This window comes from Malus domestica, chromosome 10, assembly GCF_042453785.1.
Source record: "Malus domestica chromosome 10, GDT2T_hap1".
Classification (NCBI taxonomy): domain Eukaryota; kingdom Viridiplantae; phylum Streptophyta; class Magnoliopsida; order Rosales; family Rosaceae; genus Malus; species Malus domestica.
In genome coordinates this window covers 20,553,533-20,573,064 of record NC_091670.1, presented here as the reverse complement: position 1 = coordinate 20,573,064, position 19,532 = coordinate 20,553,533, and the positions used below count along the sequence as shown (strand labels likewise).

General features: G+C 36.2%; 1 protein-coding gene and 1 long non-coding RNA gene across 3 annotated transcripts; one reads left to right on the top strand and one right to left on the bottom strand.

The window, feature by feature from the left end:
• Positions 1-341: 341 nt before the first annotated feature.
• LOC114827609 (aspartate--tRNA ligase, chloroplastic/mitochondrial) lies at positions 342-5,331 on the bottom strand. Its single transcript, XM_029109704.2, has 13 exons — positions 4,665-5,331; positions 4,469-4,580; positions 4,288-4,359; positions 3,992-4,083; positions 3,794-3,914; positions 2,860-2,982; positions 2,097-2,292; positions 1,815-2,002; positions 1,649-1,720; positions 1,254-1,352; positions 1,063-1,143; positions 901-958; positions 342-764 (listed from the first exon to the last, which is right to left on the bottom strand). Exons 1-13 carry the CDS (start codon positions 5,282-5,284, stop codon positions 595-597), a joined length of 2,004 nt encoding a protein of 667 aa, XP_028965537.1. The 5' UTR covers positions 5,285-5,331; the 3' UTR covers positions 342-594.
• Positions 5,332-15,287: 9,956 nt separating this feature from the next.
• Positions 15,288-19,041, top strand: LOC108169363 (uncharacterized). Of its 2 annotated transcripts, XR_011572544.1 has the most exons (6): positions 15,405-15,546; positions 16,365-16,424; positions 17,140-17,191; positions 17,460-17,569; positions 18,114-18,180; positions 18,852-19,041. It is a non-coding gene; the product is annotated as an uncharacterized lncRNA (long non-coding RNA). The 2 variants fall into 2 exon arrangements; XR_003776704.2 differs by lacking the exons at positions 17,460-17,569; positions 18,114-18,180; positions 18,852-19,041 and having other exon boundaries at positions 15,288-15,546; positions 17,140-17,275.
• The last annotated feature ends 491 nt before the right edge of the window (positions 19,042-19,532 follow it).

The window sequence follows — 19,532 nt, the reverse complement described above, 5'->3', positions numbered from 1 at the left end:
AACTTGAATTGCAACTCTATTTTCAATTTGTTTTGGTAGCCCTAATAGGCATTTTGATATAGATGCCTCATTTATGTTGGGTGTTCATTTTCCAAGCACGATTCCAAATCACTTATTGGACTAATTTCAATCCCAAGTTAGGCTTAACCTTAGGCCCAAATATGTTGGAAGCCTTGTACTCTAAATTTTTTTCTTCATTTCCTCTCCAATTTCCTTTTCAATTTGTAGATTAAAAAGAAAAGGAAAAAAAAATTTGAAACCGAATAGTAAATTTGGTTTGATTTTCTGCTTTGACAAAAAAAGAGACAGAAAATCAAACCAAATGAAACCGAACTCAAAAATTCAATGAACAAGATCTCCACCTAATTTCATTACAATTTCACTTCGAAGAAAATAGAGAAATATAGAGCATACAGTACAATGCAGAAGCTGTGAAGACGAACCACATCAATCTACTTTCTTTGTTCAACTATGGGTCAGGAATGAGACGATGGTATCGTAGGGTTTATGAAACAGATAAAAATAATAGACATTATGGAACAAAATAGGGGTCGCTATATCTCTCTGAAATGGATAAGTTGATCGAAGATCGTACTACTGAGTCCGGTATGATAGGTCCTTTAGCTGCTGGGGATCCACTGGAGATGGTGTTCGAGTGAGAGCACACTGTGCGGTGGTTGTCTTTGGGAAAGCTATGACGTCCCTAATGGAATTAGCACCTGCTAACAACATAACCAATCTGTCCAAACCATATGCAATTCCCCCTGTACCAGAAAATTGAACATATACTCAATTAGTAACCATTCGGAAGATTTAGTCAGTGACGTACAGATATTACTCCTATTTAAGCAAAGTAATTAGGCTGTTAAACAGCCATGCCCTATGTATAGAATTCAATACCATGTGGAGGGGCACCCATGTCTAATGCCTCAAGAAGATAGCCAAACTTCGTTTCAGCCTGCAGGAAAAATATAATGCAGCCACATAATTGAGAGAACAAGGTAAAATATTACTGGCTAGTTATATGTCCACAAGCCTAAATACTATCTAAATTAGGTGTACCTCTTCAGGGGAGATGCCAACAATCTCCAAAACCTTTTGCTGTACATCACGTTTATAAATTCTCAAACTTCCCCCACCAATCTGTTGTCACCATAGGAAACAGTGCATCAATTTATTTTCAAGGAGAGAGCATTATCAAATGCATTAAACATAAAGTTGCTGGAGTAGAAAAATAACAAAAGAGTTTATACCTCAACTCCATTGTAAACCATGTCATAAGCTAAAGCACGAGCAGAAGACAGATCTTGTATGTCTTCAGGATTCGGGGCAGTGAAAGGGTGGTGCAAGGACTGAAAAGAAGTGATGCAATAAAGAATTACGACTTACTAAGAGGTTCACCAACACTTGCCCACTAATCCTGTCTTCAAATTCAATTACAATACTGAACACATAATTCCGATTAATTGTTTTCGTCTTCAATCAATTTCTTTCATCGACTTTAGATGCTAAGGGTATCTTGACATGCAGGGATTAATGTCTCATGCATAAAATAAGTTCCCTTTGTTGACATATTTTTCATTAAGTGAAACATATAACACTTAGATCAATATAAACTGCAAGAGACAAAAACAAACAAGAAACAGACCTCAAGCCTTTGCTCAGAATCATTCCATTCAAACATTGGGAAATCAGTCACCCATAGAATTGAATGCCTCGACTAGATATCAGTCATAAAATCCACAGGAAGAAGAGTCAGAAAATGAGAAGAACTAAGATCATATTGACCTTATACTGTAAATGGTAAAACTTACATCATCAACCAAACCAAGTTCATGTGCCATAAAGAGCCGTAGTCGATCTAGAGTTTTATTAACCGATGTATGATGACCCACTGCAAACAAGATAAGATCACCTGGTCTGGCAGAGCAACGACTCAGAAACTGCTGTGTCTTTGTTGGGTCCAAACTAGATACCAATGCAGGAATTCCCTCCATTCCGCCTAAGAGAAAAATATAGAAACTGCCAATAGTGAGATACTAAAATAGAAATATATGTTAACCATCATAGGTAAAGAATAAAATTACTCTTTTTACCATCATTCAAGACCTTCAGGAAAGGCAAACCCTTTGCTCCAGATTTGATTGCTTCATTGTAAACATCGCCCTTCTTTAGCGCCGTGTTTGAATATCTTTTACCACCTGAAGGTATGCATAAAACTTTGATAACTCCCCCACTTTTCAAAGTATCAGCAAAAACCCGGAACGGGGAATCTGAGAAAATATCAGATACCTGAAATTCAAATATAAAAAATAAAAAAATAAAAAATAAAAAACCTCATTTTAACAAGAAGCCAAATTAAATTTTATGTAAAGATACTGTAAAAAAGATTTACAAAAAAGAAAATTGTTGATTAGGTATAACATGTAATGTACATTGAAATGATGCAGGCAATTACGGAAGCTGTGATATGGAAGTGTGTCTTGACATTCAAAGGGTCCTTGTAGAATTTTATAATGTAGCAAGTAGAGGATCGGAAGACTAGACTACAGATTATTTAGAAATATGAAGAAGAAAAGAAGTCTTTCATGTTTTATTGGGATATTAAATGTCTATCATATATTCTATCAGGGTGCTTGGGAGAAGGAAGAATCATTAGAAGTAAGCTATACCAGATAAATCTTTTGAAGTTGACACAAAAAAAAATTTATAAAGATGTAAACATCATATATTGAACCATATCCAATTTAAACTTAAAGAAGCTGTCAACTGCATCCAGGGATGCCTATAAGTAATCTGCTATCTGCAAAATAGAATACATTAAATGCTAAAAATGTAAGACAAGGGAAAGATGATTACATCTTTTAACTCTAGTTCAAATCTAATATCTGGCCTGTCCGAACCATATCGACTCATTGCTTCAGCATACGTAAGCCTAGGAAAAGGGTTTGGGAGATTTACGCCTTTGATCTCTAGAAAAACCTGCAAAAAGTACAGATAGATTTCTAATTACCAGTAAAGTGCAGATGGATGTACAAGAGATGTAAAACATAACATAAATCTGCACAAACAAAATATGTAAGATAATCTTACATGAAAAAAATGATGCATTAAAGCCCTTAATTGTGGGGAAAATGTCAAAAATCCACCAAAGTCAGTAAGCTTTCAAGGGTTACTTGGTGAAACAACTCAAGTACATACTTATGGTTACAATGAACTTGGCCAGTTTCATTTGTAAGTTTGAATCATAGAATGAGGCCGAGGAATATTAGAAAACGCAAATGCTACATAATTATGATACTCACAAACAGCAATGAGAAAATTATAATAACTAATTAAATCATCAGGCCTTGATAAACATTTATCTAAATGACTCTACAAGGGGAAAAATGGTTTAATATGCAAACTAGACATTGAAAAGGCTTGTGAATGTTAAACTTGAGGCTTTTTATTTATATCCTAAATGGGGGTAAAATACATGTGGAGAAAGTGGATTCAGTCTTCAACTTCCATGCTACTACTGGCTGCCCTTGGTTCCTATACAATTTGTCCTGCCTCAATTACGATGATTCCTTTTCACCTTTACCATTTTCGGTTATCTAGGTCCTGCAAAGGTTTAATTTTTTTGTCACTCGAGTCGTGGAGGCGTTTAACAAAATCATTTGTAGGGCACTTGAAAGTAGTTTAAAATTTCCAGGGTTCCAAATTGGACAGGGGGAGAGTCATATTTCAAATCTGTAGAGCTCTCTCACCCTTTACCTCTCTCTTTAATCAATAGGAAGCAAAAACTGACCTTTCTAATCAAATCTTCATTAAGCTTCAGCATCTCCTCCAAAGGAGTGAAAGCAAGCTCCATATCAAGCTGTGTGAACTCAGGTTGTCTATCAGCTCTTAGATCTTCATCTCGAAAGCACCTGCAGGAAACAAACAGAAGGTTGGACCATCCCGATTATGGTTAAAAGTCTGCATAAATATCTTGCACAAAATTTACCTTGCTATTTGATAATACTTATCAAAACCAGAAACCATCAACATTTGCTTGAACAGTTGCGGACTTTGAGGCAAAGCATAAAATGTTCCTGGCTTCAAATTAAACATAGAGAAATAAGACCTCCAAGCCAAGATAAATGGAATCAACGAGTGCATATATCCCGTGTAGCATGTGTGTATGTGTTTGTTTTTGTTGGGGAGAAGAGGGGCGGGAAACGCAACAGCTTTCTTTAGAAGTGTATGGTACTCCAGACATCAAAACTTTAAATGAAAGTAAGGTGAATAACTGCAAAGTACCTGAACTCTCGAGGGCACTAAATAATCTCGAGCACCTTCGGGTGTAGACCTAGAGAGTATTGGAGTCTCAATCTACCTTATAACCATGAGCAGAAATCAGAATCCAAATAAAACTTAAACCATTTCTATCTTTCTTTCTGAAAATTCAAAAAAAAACTAAACAACGAGTATCGGAATGTACCTCCACAAAACCATGTGCATCCTCTAGATGTCTTCGAATCAATTTCACAACTTTATGCCGCAACATTATGTTCGAATGCATTTGCTGCCTGCGTAAATCAAGGCACCGGTACCTAACACCACGTATCTGAATAGATTTAATTCAAGTCCTTTCAATCAAAAGACAAACAATAGAAAGTGTGAGTGAGATTTGTTACCTTAACCGTATCTCCTCCTTTGCAGAATCCTTAGCATCATCAGCAGTAGTGACCAAAAATGGCAGCTTTGTTCTAACGGCATTCAACACTTGAACGCTCTCCGCCGCAACCTCAATTAACCCGGTTTTCATCTTCTTGTTGATGGAGTCGGCCGGTCTAGACCGGACGAGTCCTTCAATGGCTACGACGTACTCGAGCCTCAGGTCGTTAACGGCGGAATGAGCGTCGGGGAAAGTGTCGGGGAGAGTGGTGACCTGGACGGAACCGGTGTGGTCACGGAGGTTGAGAAAGGTGAGGCCGCCGTGGACACGGTGGAGGGCGACCCACCCGCAGAGAGTGACCCTTTTGCCGACGTCGGCGGTGGATAGGTCGCCGCAGGAGGCGGTTCTGGTGACCCATTGGAGTTGGGTTGGGGAAATTGGGGGATTGTAGGTGGGATTGGGAATGGGTGTGGAAGTGGAAGTGGAAGTGGAAGCGGAAGCGGAGGAAGAGAAGATGGAGGTGTGTTTGGGAAGGGGTTTAGGGAACGATGGTTTGAGGAAAAGGAAGGAGTGGGATAGGAGAGGGAGGTGTTTGGGGCGGAGGGGGAGGAGAGGGAAGGTTCTGCGGAGGAGGGACATGGCGGATGGCGGATGTGGATAGAGAAGAATGAGACTTTGGGGAGGAGCGTTTAACGATTGAGAGTAAAAAGAAAGGCCTCGGAATATGGGCTTCTTCGTAAGACCCAATAGGCTTGTTGGACCTAACCAGCCAATTGAATTTACAATTTTTTTTTCTTCTTTCTTAATGTTCTTATGTGCGAAATTAAAAGTGTGTTGATAAAAACCCACCACAGTGTTTTATCTCCTGATTCACTTTTTATTTAAAATTTTAATAACTATTTTACCTTCTTGTGAAATGACATCTAAGAACAAAGCAAAAATAAAGGTGCTACTTGATACACTCCGACCCAGAATGTCCACTAGAATTTTGAATCGAGGTGTGCTGGCTGACACTTGGAAAGTAACGAAGCCATAAAGTGTGATGATGTGAAAAAATGTGAATAAATTTAAACCTAAGAGTGTCTAAATACCAGAGTGCATTGGTGAGCAGGAATGAACCCTCTTCACACGTGACGTTAGAGCATAAGTAAGTACAGAATAGTGAATTAAGAATCATACCCTCGAAATAATCTCCAATACTAAGAATCGCCACGAATCTTCAACGATAAGAAAGCTCAACTAATAAGACCTAGAGGGTGAAGACAAGACAAAGGTAAATGGTCCTGTAAATAAAATTTTAATAGAACCCATATAAAACATTATAATCCCTCGCTACAACACATGTATAATTTCCAAAAAATATCATAAATATACCACAATACAGCATCTCGTCAGCAATGTCAAATAATCATGTGATTAATAACTCATATTAGTACGCAAGTCGGAGTCACCTATGGTGACCTGTACGACTTACCCGTATCTCATCACATATACTAGTTCATCACATATTTCATCACAGATGCTAGCTTATCACATATTCATCACATATGCTAGCACATCACATATTCATCACATATGCTAGCTCATCACATATTCATCACATATGCTAGGTACGACTTACCCGTATCTCATCACATATACTAGTTCATCACATATTTCATCACAGATGCTAGCTCATCACATATTCATCACATGTGTTAGCTCATCACATATGCTAGCTCATCACATATGCTAGGTACAACTTACCCGTATCTCATCACATATACTAGTTCATCACATATTTCATCACAAATGCTAGTTTATCACATATTCATCACATATGCTAGCTCATCACATATTCATCACATATGCTAGCTCATCACATATGCTAGCTCATCAGTCAAAGTCACCTCTAGTAACCTATACAACTTATCCATATATCCTCATATATCTCATTAATCATTGCTAGCATATACGTCGAAGTCACCTATAGTGACCTATACGACATATTCGTATCTCATCACATATGCAAATGATATGTCAGCCGAATCCACCTCTTGTGGCCTGTACGGCTAAGTCTATAGCTCATAGCTCAATCTAGCCTGAGTCACCTCTAGTGACCTATACGACACTACATCTGCACACGAGTCAGAACCACTGTAGTGGTCTGTACGACAGGACTGGTGTAAATGAATACGCTCAAGTGCTACAATCACGTGAAGAGTCACCTACGAGTCGGAACCACCTATAGTGGTCTATACGACAAGCATGTGCACCTACCTTGAATTCAAGGTGAGCGTATGGTGCGGCAGGTGAACATTACGTGAAGGACTGTACCCTGGCCACGGGCGGAAGCACTAACACCGAGGTGCAGGTTTATGAGCTTTAAATAAATCTAATACAAAATGTACGATTCATAAGCAACATGTACGACAATGCCGGAGTTGCCTACTATTGCATCTTGTACGACAGTGTCGGAGTTGTTTAAAACATAAATGTAGTCATACCATAACCCCATCAGTTCAACTAATACCGTATACTTACCTGAACTTACCTGTGTGTCATGCGTTCCCCTTTGCACTTCAGAGCGTTCACAATAATTATGTACAAGGAATATACATATGAATATGCCATGATGAAATCTAAAATTAAAACATTTCCTAGTATTTCCAATTATATAATATGGCGTACTAACTATTAATCACCAAAACATAAGGTTAAAACGCACAGTTTTCACCAATGTCCCTCACATTGCTCAATTCCCCAAACGATGCTATTGTCTCAATTATTTAATCTCATTTATTATATGGCTGCATCTAACGTCTCGTTAGACTATCTACGTACCCTAAATAGGGATCAAGCCATTTGTAGTTCACAATAATTATGTGCAGGTAACATGCATAAATCAATTTAGAAGTGTTTGTGGAACTATCAATTATATATATATATATATATATATATACGATAAAAAAATAAAAATAAAAAGATCCACTCACCTGGAGCCCACGGTATGATTCTCTAGAATGCACATCGAGGCATCTCGAACGATTAGTGCATGTAACCAATTATCGAATCACATCTCAGAACTGTTATTGATAGAATACGTAATTCACATAAGGCACATTCTCAAGGACATCCCAAAATAGTTTGAGACTCATTGACCATAAGTCAACCGTCGATCTTTTGATCGACGGTAGGGTCTACAACCTTGTTTAACTCGATCCGGAAGATCCGCATATCAGATTTCTAATCCGTAACTTCCAAAGATCCACATTATACTTCTAGAATAATATACTAAAATTTCATTTCGATCCAACGGTCGGATCTTCACCAGTTGCCCAAAACCAAGTGGCGGTTAACATTTTATTTTATTAACTTACAAATCCAATTCAGAAAGATTTGTTGATCGGATTCCCAATCCATAAGTTCCTACATTCTTCAAATATTACGTACTACAATGTAACAAAGTTTGGTGACGATCCAACGGTCGGATCGTTGATTCATATAAATACCTAGTAACGTATCGTAGAGAATTTAGGTTCCAATGATCAACCTACGTCAGTCCAATATCAAAATGGAATTCAAGACATTTAATATAGCCTAAAAATAGCATTGGTGGCCCACTGACCACGCGCTGCCGGTGGTGGTCAGCCACCCCAACTCGCCGTAAAATCCAACTATTTCTAAAAATTCTCAAAAATTACAGAAATGAAAATCTCAAAGAGTAGAGCAACTTTCATACATGTAACCAATGTCAATTTGGACTGGAAAAGCCCCAATTTCGTAAAAACCCACCGAAACCCTAGATGTGGGTGGTTCTTGATTCGTTTTCAAATCAACTCCAACGTCCCAACCAATGAATGGGCTTTGTTCCATACCTTAAAGAGAGTCTAATGGTGGTATTAATTGGATGGAATCGTTTCAAAATTGGGGAAATCGAAGACACAAACCACCCATCGGTGCATTTCTTGCGAATCCAAGGCCAAATTGCGTGAATTTTGGGATGAAATTAGTAGAGGGAAGGCTAGAAAGTTGTTTCCAGGTGGTGATTTGGCTCAATTTGCCGTGAAATGCCATGAATGGCGTCAGGAAGCATGGAGTGCCGCCAGTTAGGTTGAACCAAAACGGGTCGGGAATCTGATACCGTGCGCCCTCTCTCCCTTCTTTCCCTGCTTTCTTTCTTCCCTGATTCGTCCTCCTGCTTCCTCTCTCCTCCCCTGATTAGTCCCAGCTCCTCCAATTCTCTCCAATTCTCTCTTCTTTCTTCCTCACCGTAGACCCCCATTCCTTTTCCAAAAACCCTTAATAATAAATATAATAATAATAATAATATGAAATGAATGAAATAATAAATAACAATCCTTACCAACATACTTTTGGAATATAGTAAGGTAATAGTTCATACGCGTCATGAACTAACGACCAACGAAAATCAATACCCTCGCCTCTAGGGTATTCTCATAAATTTGACCTTCTAGGATTTATAAAATAATAAAATTTGGGACGGGTTGTCACACTACTAAATTCAGCCCACATCCACTCAACTTTTTCCTTCACTTAGAAAAACATATTAAAAAAGAATTTAGATATATACTAATGGTTATTTTAGGAATAATAAGGGGTGGGATAATAATATTTTACTTTTTTAACCTTTTATGGTGAGCGAGATTATAACGTGGGTGAAGAAATAAGATAATGGGGTTAGGTTTAGCAGCACGCAATTAAATAACTCGTAAATTTTAAATGCATAAAATTAATTTAATTAAAAGAAGATATATATATACAAACGGTTTCAGTTATGATTACAAAGGGTTCAACTATGATTCTTCATCTAAGTTTAGGTCTACATGTTAATGATACTATGGCCTCCTCTAGGAATATAGTTGTGGTAGAGATAAAACTAGGATATAGTTAAGGATTTGAACTTTGGCTCTCATTCAACTAATTTTAGTTAAGGATTTGCTTTTATTTATTTATTTAATTTTACATTGTTAAAATATTACTTCATTACTTTTTATTTTTTTGTCAAAGGTGAAATGATATTAAATCTGAATAGCAACGTTTACATCGAAAATCAGAGTATTAAACAACCAATCTTGTTCAAAACTATTCCAAATATACAGACCACCCATTCTAGAAACAAAAGAAGCCACTAGATACGATGCCCTATTACATACATTATGTAATAGGAGCAAAAATAAGCTCTACGTACCTCAGTTGTTGTTGGATACATTGTATATCAAAGCGAATACCTCCAAGAACACCATCAGGAGGCGTGATCCCATTAAGCATTTCCACAAGGCTTCTGGAGTCCGTTTCCAATTGAACCAAATTAAATCCTCGCTCCACAAACCACCCATCTCATAATCTTTCCCATCTCATTTGCACTCTCATATCGTTGGCAAAGCCACTACCAACACTTGAAAAAATCATCGCTTTCAGGCTTGAACCAAATTCGAATCAAGTTGAATTTGTGTCCCAAACCAAAAAAATCGTGCAAATCCAATACAACACCGCATTGTACGTCTCCAATCGAACCCCACGCCGCTAGAGATTGGTTCTCACAAGAATATTTTTACAGCAACACCAAATAAAATGCCTCAACACTTGATTCACCCACCCCCTTGCGACCAAGCTCTCAATTACGATTTAAGTCTTGAGCAATCATGAGTTTAGCAAGCATAGCGAGGTTGAATGAAATAATTTTCTTAAACCCGAGCCCTCCTTTTGATTTTCCATTTGACACCTTGTTCCACACCATCCAATGCACTCCTTCATTTGTTTTTTGGTCCCTCCACCAGAACCCTTCAATCACCTGCTTAATTTCCTTTGCCAACTTTATCGGAAGTTGGAAACATGACATTGTATAATTTGGTAAAGATGAGGCTACACTTTTAATAAGTATTTTTCCGGCTAAAGAAAGATTTGCTTCACCCTCCTAAAGTCTAATGCACATCACCGCCGCCCGTTGTGACTTGCGCCGGAGTAAATTAGAACTGAAATGGACAGAACTCGTCCAATTTTATGGATTGCCCAGATCCCTTAGCATAACGCCGGAGTAAATTGTTTACACACACTGTCTCAGATTCTGTTGCTTGACAAAAGAAAACGGAGTCGTCTGCAAAGAAAACATGGGACAAAGGTTCATCATTGGCTGACACTTGGAGTCCCCACAACCTACCATCCCGCTCCTCCCTTCGTATAAGTGATGAAAAACCTTCGGAACAAATGCGGAAAAGGAATGGGGAGAGAGGGTCCCCTTGCTCAAGTCCTCGACTTGGTGTTATAAAACCAGTAGCCTCACCATTTAACATCACACTGTACGTAACCGTCATCACACATTCCATCACCCAATTACAAAAGACTTCATCAAATCTCAACTTACACATCATTGCCTTAAAGAAAAGACCATTCCACTCGGTCATAGGCCTTCGCCATATTAAGAGTTCCTTCTTCATCTCCACATGTTTCATCGTATGTAATAGCTCATGTACAACCAAAATATTATTCGAAATTTGTCTACCCATGACAAACGCAGACTGGTTTTTGCTAATCACCTTCAGAAGAACTCTCTTTAATCTATTCGTAATCACCTTCAAGATAATCTTATAAGCCACATTACATATGGAAATTGGTCTAAATTGAGAAATCATTGTAGGACAATCAACTTTAGGAATGAGTACAATATTCTTATGATTCAATTCCTTTAGCATGCGTTGAGAATGAAAAAAGCACTTTACCATACCCATGACATCCACTCCAACTATCTCCCAATGATTTTGAAAAGAAAAAAAAAAACAGTAGTGAAGCCATCCGGACTTGGTGATTTTGTAGGATACATTTGGATAAACCATGTTCAATCTCCGCATCATTCACCGGTGTCATTAAGAGAAGTCGAGGGCCTTGTTTTTACTGTAGTTGTGAACATGCAAATTCCCCTCCAACTTTAGAATAGATAATGAAACGTAATTTTTTTCATTCTAATTAGACTACTTTAACTTTTGTTCTCATTTAGCAAGATCATCCTAAAATGATTTGTACTAATCATGTTTGACATGACCCCTAACTTGGACATTATAATTTATAATGTAATAGTTCTAACAACAATTGGAACATATCCAATGTTTCACAGGTGAGCCATTAAGGCAAGTCGATTTTTGTCTTGCAAGGCAATGCAACATACCGCACTATTTTTTGGAACAAAAACAAAAAAAGTTAAGAAATAAATTATACTCTATAAAATTGATAATTAATCATATCCAGAATATATTTTTTGCATTCACATTGTTTATGGAAAAGTTGTGGGCGTTTAAACATGTTAGTTAGCTAATGATTTGCCTAATCCTATTACTACAAAACCATACGAGGAAATAAGGAGTTGAACATGTTATTATTAGCTACATAATCATACGAGGAAATAAGGATTTGAACATGTTATTATTAGCTAAGAATTGATTTACATTTAGACAACATATATATATATATATAATTTTAGATTTGTGTTGGTGTAGTGATAAGATTTTTACCACCTGCAAAAGTAGGAATAAAAATACTTAAAATACTTGCAAAAGTACAAGGTAATAGTAGTATAACAGCTCTAGCAATGTCATTCTCCACAAGGATTGAATGACTAATTTTATGCCAAATCAAATCTTAATTAATTATTTAAAACAAAGTTTGGAAAAAAAGTTGATTTTGTAACTTAAGATATTAAAAACGAATTTAATAGAAATAATTAAATGAATAGACAAAATAAAATAAACTAAAAGAAAACGGTTTTTGAAAATTAAATTGTGAAAGCACTAGGGTTCCACCTTCATCTTAACAATCATACATAGTTCTTCCAATTACTTATGACTTACACATGCATATTCTGAAGGTTGGGTTTTCCTAAAGTATGCTTACTTGGACCCCTAACATAAAGCATATATCAAACATGCAATCCGTCTGTGGTATTCATATCAAATCTAAACATGCGTGACTTATTAAGTTTTGTGAAACCTTTTGAAAAACCATGCAACCCTTAAGGCGTGATATTCATCCAAAGTGAACTTACACATATTAACCACAAGAAGCTTTCGTCAATTTCAATGACCAACCTCCAACCAAAATTGCATACTTTTCTAGATATTCTAATGGGGATAAAGCATTAAGACAAGTAGATAGTTTAAACCGATGATTAATAATTCAAAACTTGCATGCATAACATCATAAGTAAATTGAAAATAAACTACATATTCTTGCTAAGACTTATGGCCTCGCCCTAGCAAAAGGAAATTAGTTACGAACAATCATAAAACAAAATATTATTAAAAAAAAAAAGATAGAAAGCACCTTGAAATATAAATCTAATCGTCAAAACCTAGCAAAGTTCTCCAAAATTTATGTGTTATTCTCCCTCCCTCCTAGTGGCTAAAAAGCCTTATTTATATTACTAGAAATTAAAATCCTTACTAGAAAATGTGTTCTAAAAATTAGGAAACATAATAGAATAAGATAATTAGGAAATACATTCCTATTTTAACTTTGGGAAATCTGCCTAGTCACAAAGAATTCCACCTTTCTGGATATTCAGGGCTCCAAAACAGGCCCAAAATGACTAAAATTAAAACTTAAGATATTTCGAACATAGTTTCAGAAGGTCTTAAACCCAAAAGACATCATCTTGGATGCCAAAAAGCCCAAATAAGCTCAAAATGTCACTTTGACAGCACTGCGCACTGCGTCTTTATTTCATCACCAGAAAATAACCATTTGGTAGAAAATTTTGAAACTATGATACAATTATCTTGAAAGACTCACAAACATCCTCTAATTGGAATCACTCCAATATTGTCTGTTTGATTACTTTTTGCTCAAGAGGAAGTTGAATGTCCTACATTATAAATATAAATCAAAGTATCAAAATTCTCATAAAATAACCACTAAATTAATACTAAGATTAGGATATAATATATAATATAATATCGAATCATGTGTAGATGGGGTATATGTGAATGGATGTTAGGTTGGAAGGTCTACTCACAATGAAGACCAAATCTAAGCATAGTGTGAAACTGAAAGCAACCAAGCTCAAAACGTAATTTGACAGAGAACAGGATTCAACCTTTGTTTTAAAATTTTCATACTTTACTTTCATTCTTATGAATGACTAACATGTATTGAGTTTAGAACTTTAACCAAAATCATTTGGTGGGTGCTTGGAATTTCGAAATTAGATTTTCAATTGGTTTTGTGAATTCTTAATTTTAATCTCATTTGGGTCTGACCCTTTAGCTATTTTTATTATGAAGTTGTTAATTGATTGCGTATTGTTAATTTGATACATTTTGTTTGTGTTAGCTCCAATTTCTTGCTTTAAGAAAACCACTTGGTTCTAAGTTTTTCTACTTTTCGTTGTTCTGTTTGCATAAAAACATGTTTTACAAGTTTAGGGACTTATGTAAAATCATTTGATGGATGTTTATAATCAAAGTTTTCGATTAGGTGTGCTTTAATCTCAATTGGGGTGGACTTTTTTTGCCCAAAAGGTTGTTAATTAATAGAGGCTGCAAGCATAACTTGGTGTTGTGTTGGATTTTGGTTGGTTTAGAGTGTAGAAGGTGTGGGCTATATTGATTAAATATTTTATATGTACATTTTTTTCAACGTTTTGAATATAACTAGTATTAATCTTCTACCACACAATCTTTCATATCTTACAAACATAATCTTCCATATAATTTATAATCTGTGACGACCCGTCCCTACTTTTCCTATGTACTTTCTCAAGTATATGTATTGACGACTATGCCCTTATCGGCAAGTGATGTGGACTTATTCTTATCACTTTCCTTTTTATTTCTCGCTATCGCATTTAAATTGTACACGCTAGTACGAGTAGGCGTAAATTTTAAAGTGTAAAAATATCTACTTCGGATAGATTTCGATTTCCTTTTACTATAGGAAATCTAAAAACCTATCCTTGGATTCATTTTAAACCCATCCCGTGCACTTCCCCCTTCATTATTCACTGTCACCTATCCCATCTCTTTTTTGTTTTCTGTTCCCTCAATCAGAAAAAGCATCTCTCTTTCTCTTCTCCCTCTCCCACGCCACATTTCTTCTTCTTCTTCCTCTCTGCAACAACCACAAAACACACCAAAACTTACAAACGTGACAAACCAACTACACCATTGTGATCATCTCAGTCCCACGATCACAACCATGTCCTTGAAATCTGATGTAGACAAGTTTTGACTCACCAACTCGGAAGGTCGACTCGGCGAGTTCGACATATCAATTTCCAGGCCATGCATGACTTAGGTAAGCCTTGAGTGTGAGGACCTGTATTTTCAAAAATAATTATATATAATTATGTGTTGTATATACTTATTAATTTCAGAAAGTTTTGTATTACTTCTTAATTAATCTTTAATTCCTTTATTTCATTTTTCTATACTCTAATTTACGATTATTTTGAACCAAATAAGTTCAGTACACCATTACGGTATTCATATTATTCATTTTCTTTTCTTTTACATTATTTTATTAAGCTGCATGTTTTGTTCTATTCTAATTGGACCAAAAACCATAGCCAATTAAAGGGCTTTTAGTTCATTCCTATCTAAGAATCTGCCGACTTTGTAAGACTATAAGTAGAAACCCAGGGTTGTAGAGCGGTGCGGTCTGCGAGAGCGAGAGAGAAGTGATAACTGGATAAAAGAGGGAACGTTTACAGATAAAGATGTAGAGGCACATAGGGAGAGATTAATTTGCTGGAAAATACAAACTGTTAAGTTGTTTATGAGGCTATGGTATTGAGAAGGCAACTCTTAGGGAAACAGATGAAAATGCAAGAGAGGGAGGTTTTGTATAATCAGTAAGCCACTGCTTGTTCTCGTATGCTACTTTACTGAAGGAGTATTTGATGTCTGAAATAGGTATGATGTTCAATTCGAATTCGATTAACTACCAATTTACCAAAGTTGTGGTTGGTCTCTTCTTATGTTGTGATTCAGTGTGTGCTTTGTTCACTAGTCCTGATCATAACATGGATTTTGTATGATATGATGGATTGTTGCAGTGGAGTAAATTTATCCCTTATATATAACTACTAATAATTAGGGCTAGTTTTATGCATATGCTTTCTTTAATTTGCTTTATATAAAAGTTGTTGGTTGAATGCAAAAGACTGTTAGGCTTATATGGATACCATTTCTACTGCATATTTTATTAGAGGAGCTGTTGTGCAAACAGTTGTATAAATATGGCATCAGCTCATCAGTTTATGAATTGAGTAATTTCAAAAGAAAGCATGTTTTGATTTTAAAGGATAATATATTTACAACTGATTTTATATCTACACTATCTATGCATCCTTCAAGTAAAGCATCTGGTTGAAGTTGCAATTACTAATATACACATTCCATTATCCATGTTTTCATCACAAAGACTATATGTGCATGTATGTATTGGAGTTAGAACCAAACTTATGGTTCACGTTTTCAAGCTATATGTCTACTATATTAATAAACCACCTTATGTTTAGAGTTGGAATGATTATATTAGCTACATATATTTAATTCGGATAAAGCAGTATTTTGATGTACTGATCCTTTATCAACTATACAAACACATCTTATTTATTTCTTAAAAGTATTTGAATCTATTTGTGTTGAATTAGTAGTCACAAGTAATTATTCAAATAGGATTAGAGTTGTAGTTGTGCATTTAGTGATTTGCTTATACATGTGAATAGGACTTTATCAAGGTGGTGGATTCTTGTGTTAATATCTCAGAGCAATGCTTTGGAATCCAGGTAAGGGAAATACGGCAGACCTTTACGGAGATTGGCTTTATTAAATTTAGTGAAGCATTATATTGTTATTGATATTGATCTTGTTGGTTGATTAATGTGATCTGGTTTACTAAGTGGACAAATACTGCTCTTGCATGTTTACTTGTTGGTTATGGAATTATTGGTGAAATGCTATTCGCTGAGAATATGTTGTGGTACATGTGAATGATGAAATGAGATTATTTGTGCATTACTCATGTATGAGAATAGTTGGAAGTTCGGGGTTGAGAAAGGAACTGGAAATGAGGGTTGTTGGAAAGGATCTTTTGTGTAGTTGAGCCAAACTCTTAGTAGGTACCAAGTCTTAGGCGAGCCCACAGTGCACAGTTTCTTTGAGGGTAATTCGGGATTGGCGACGAAGGGTTTTGGCAAGATGACTAACAAAAGGGGAAATTGGGATGATTGAGTTACTGGGGGTTAATTTGTATAATAGAACATTCGAACCACCACTGCAAAGGTAAAATGCACGGTATGGGACGTGTAGGTCCGCGTGTTTTATTATATGAATTAACGGGTAGAGATGAAGAGTATTGAATTGCACTAATGAATTGTTGATGATAATGGTTTGGTACTTGATTACATGATTTTATGACACGTAATTTAATATTGTCAATTTACTGTGATAAGGTTATGTCCCTACTAAGCTGTTGAAGCTCACCCCTCTATTGTTATGCAGGTTCACGAACTAAACAATCTAAGAGGGTAGACGGGATGAGATCGGATTAAGTGTGAGGATAGAATTATGTATTTCTTTATTTTAGCCTTGTAATGAATTATTGAGTTATTTTAAATAAGAGGAATTTTATTTTTCACTCTGTTATTTCAGTTTTACTTTAATTATTTAGTTTTTAGTTCGCGTTTTGGATTCGGGTTCAAATTTTTACTACCGACCCCGGGTTCGGGGCGTGACATTGAGAAACCCTTAGAACCTTCATTTCACTTCTATGGGTTGTTGTTGATCCTTTGTTTGTGTTTTAAACATGTGGTTTTACCCAGAAACTCGAGAAAAAGGAGAACCTGCCATTTTTCACTCAAGAACCGTGGCCATTTGGTCACTTTCATACCATTTTTCTGGTCAACCTCGACCACAATTGGACTTCTACTAGGTACAAACTTTTACATTCCTAACTTCAAAATGGCTTTTGAATCACTGAGTTTGGTTAAGTAACGAGTTAGAAATCAACTCTGGAAGTTGGGAACAAAATTTTAGTTTTCTGGAAAATTTCAACCATGGTCGTTTGGCCACTTTCAGACCAAATTTCTGAACAACACAACCTATATTCGAACTTTTTGTAAATTGGGATCGGTAGATCATATTCCTAGCTTTAATTTAGCTTTTGTAGAAGTGAATTTGGTTGAGAATCGAGCTCGTTAAGGGTTCTGGAAGTTGGCCCAAAAATCTGCAAAACTGCAGATTTTCGCGAAGAAGACGAGTACAATGTACTTGCGGAGGCAAGTGGGCGCACGTGGACAGCCACTTTGGAAGGCTTGTCCGGCCTCCGGCCGACGAGTGGTTGACACATGTGTGTTTGTGTCGTCGAGTAGATCGATTTCATATATTTATACTCTAGGTTTGAGCAAATTATGGGGGTTTTATTTAGGTTTCCGTTATGTACTTTAATTAATGTTATTTAGTTATTTCACATATAGGGGAAACTTATTCCAAGGATTTTCGAGGCCAAGCTAGGCTCGGGGGCTACGACCCAGCGACGTACTTGTGAGTGGGCAGTTGTTTTATACCTATATATATTTATAGTTTCCATAAATGTGTATTTACTTCACTTTTACGCCTATATTGCCTAGTATCATTATTGTGATATAAATTGTGATAAATGATGCTATCTGGTTGTGATATTACTGTCATGGCATTCATACATACTTGTGTACATGCTCATCTTGCTGCACTCGGTGTTAGTACTCGCCCTAGGGCCAGGGCTAGTCATTCACGTGTATGTTCACATCCGCACCGTTCGCTCACATTCGATCCAAGTTTAGGTGCCAGTCTTGTCAGGTAGATTGCATTAGGCGATCCGACTTGTATGTGATGTGCTTTTGCACTAGTCTTTACGTGATCGTAGTATTAGAGCATATTGATTACACCCAGTCCTGTTCGTATTAGAAACTATCTGTTCCAACTTGTGTGTCAGCTTAGATGGATGAGCACTTAGTTATATTGATTATCACATGATTATTATTGTGGCATATGATACATCATTTACTTGGCATATTTCTGGTTATATAGCTGATATATTGCATTTCATACTTACGTAGTATGTTTTGAGGAAACTATACTTGTTTTACGGCGATGGGTTAGTATATTCAAAGATAAAGGTTTTCTTATAAGCATTGTTTTGCTGACTCACTCAACTTTGTTTTTCACCCCTCCAGGACCTAGATAGCTGTACTTTCTGTGGCACTTAAGGAATCATAGCAGTTCCGACATTTCCTTCTGTTTAGACGTACAAACTTATCACTATTATGTAATAAGTGTACTTTGGTTGCTTTGACTACTCTTTCGTAGTCTCACTGTCTATTACGCTTTGAATAATTGTAGTGGGTTCAACCCACGAATTGCGCACTCTTTCACTGCTTAGTTCTAATTAGTTTTAATTTTATTCACTTTTTGCATCACTTACCCTTATGGTTACGTCACTTCATGGTGACGGCCAGCATGCTTCGACCTTTTCAGGTCGGGGTGTGTCATAATCCGTAGCAACGTGTGAGCATAATTTCTAGTATATACTAAAACATCAATTTTTTTTTCATTTATTTGAAATAAAGGCAATTCATTCAATAGGGTTCTACTTTTTTTTATAGTTCATCAAAGGTATAAATTTATTCCCAAAAAAAAAAACTAGTTAAATTAGAGAGGAGATGCAAAAATATTCTCGAAGATTCACCAATTTAATCTTTTTCAAATTATGATAATGTCATTGTCATTTAAGTTACGCTTGCAACTAATTGCCAGTTACATTACATTTAACTTGAATCTATGTCTAAACTACATATTAATAGAACCTTCTTTGTCAACCAAAAGAAGGTGAAAAAACTATTTAGATTTCTATCAAA

Excerpts from the sequence above, each read along its gene's own strand:
- LOC114827609 (XM_029109704.2), bottom strand. The coding sequence starts at position 5,284 with ATGTCCCTCCTCCGCAGAACCTTCCCTCTCCTCCCCCTCCGCCCCAAA. Across the intron at positions 1,721-1,814 it reads AACTTGGTTTGGTTGATGAT|TCGAGGCATTCAATTCTATG; the intron begins GTAAGTTTTACC and ends ACTGATATCTAG. Across the intron at positions 1,353-1,648 it reads ATTCTGAGCAAAGGCTTGAG|TCCTTGCACCACCCTTTCAC; the intron begins GTCTGTTTCTTG and ends ACTTCTTTTCAG.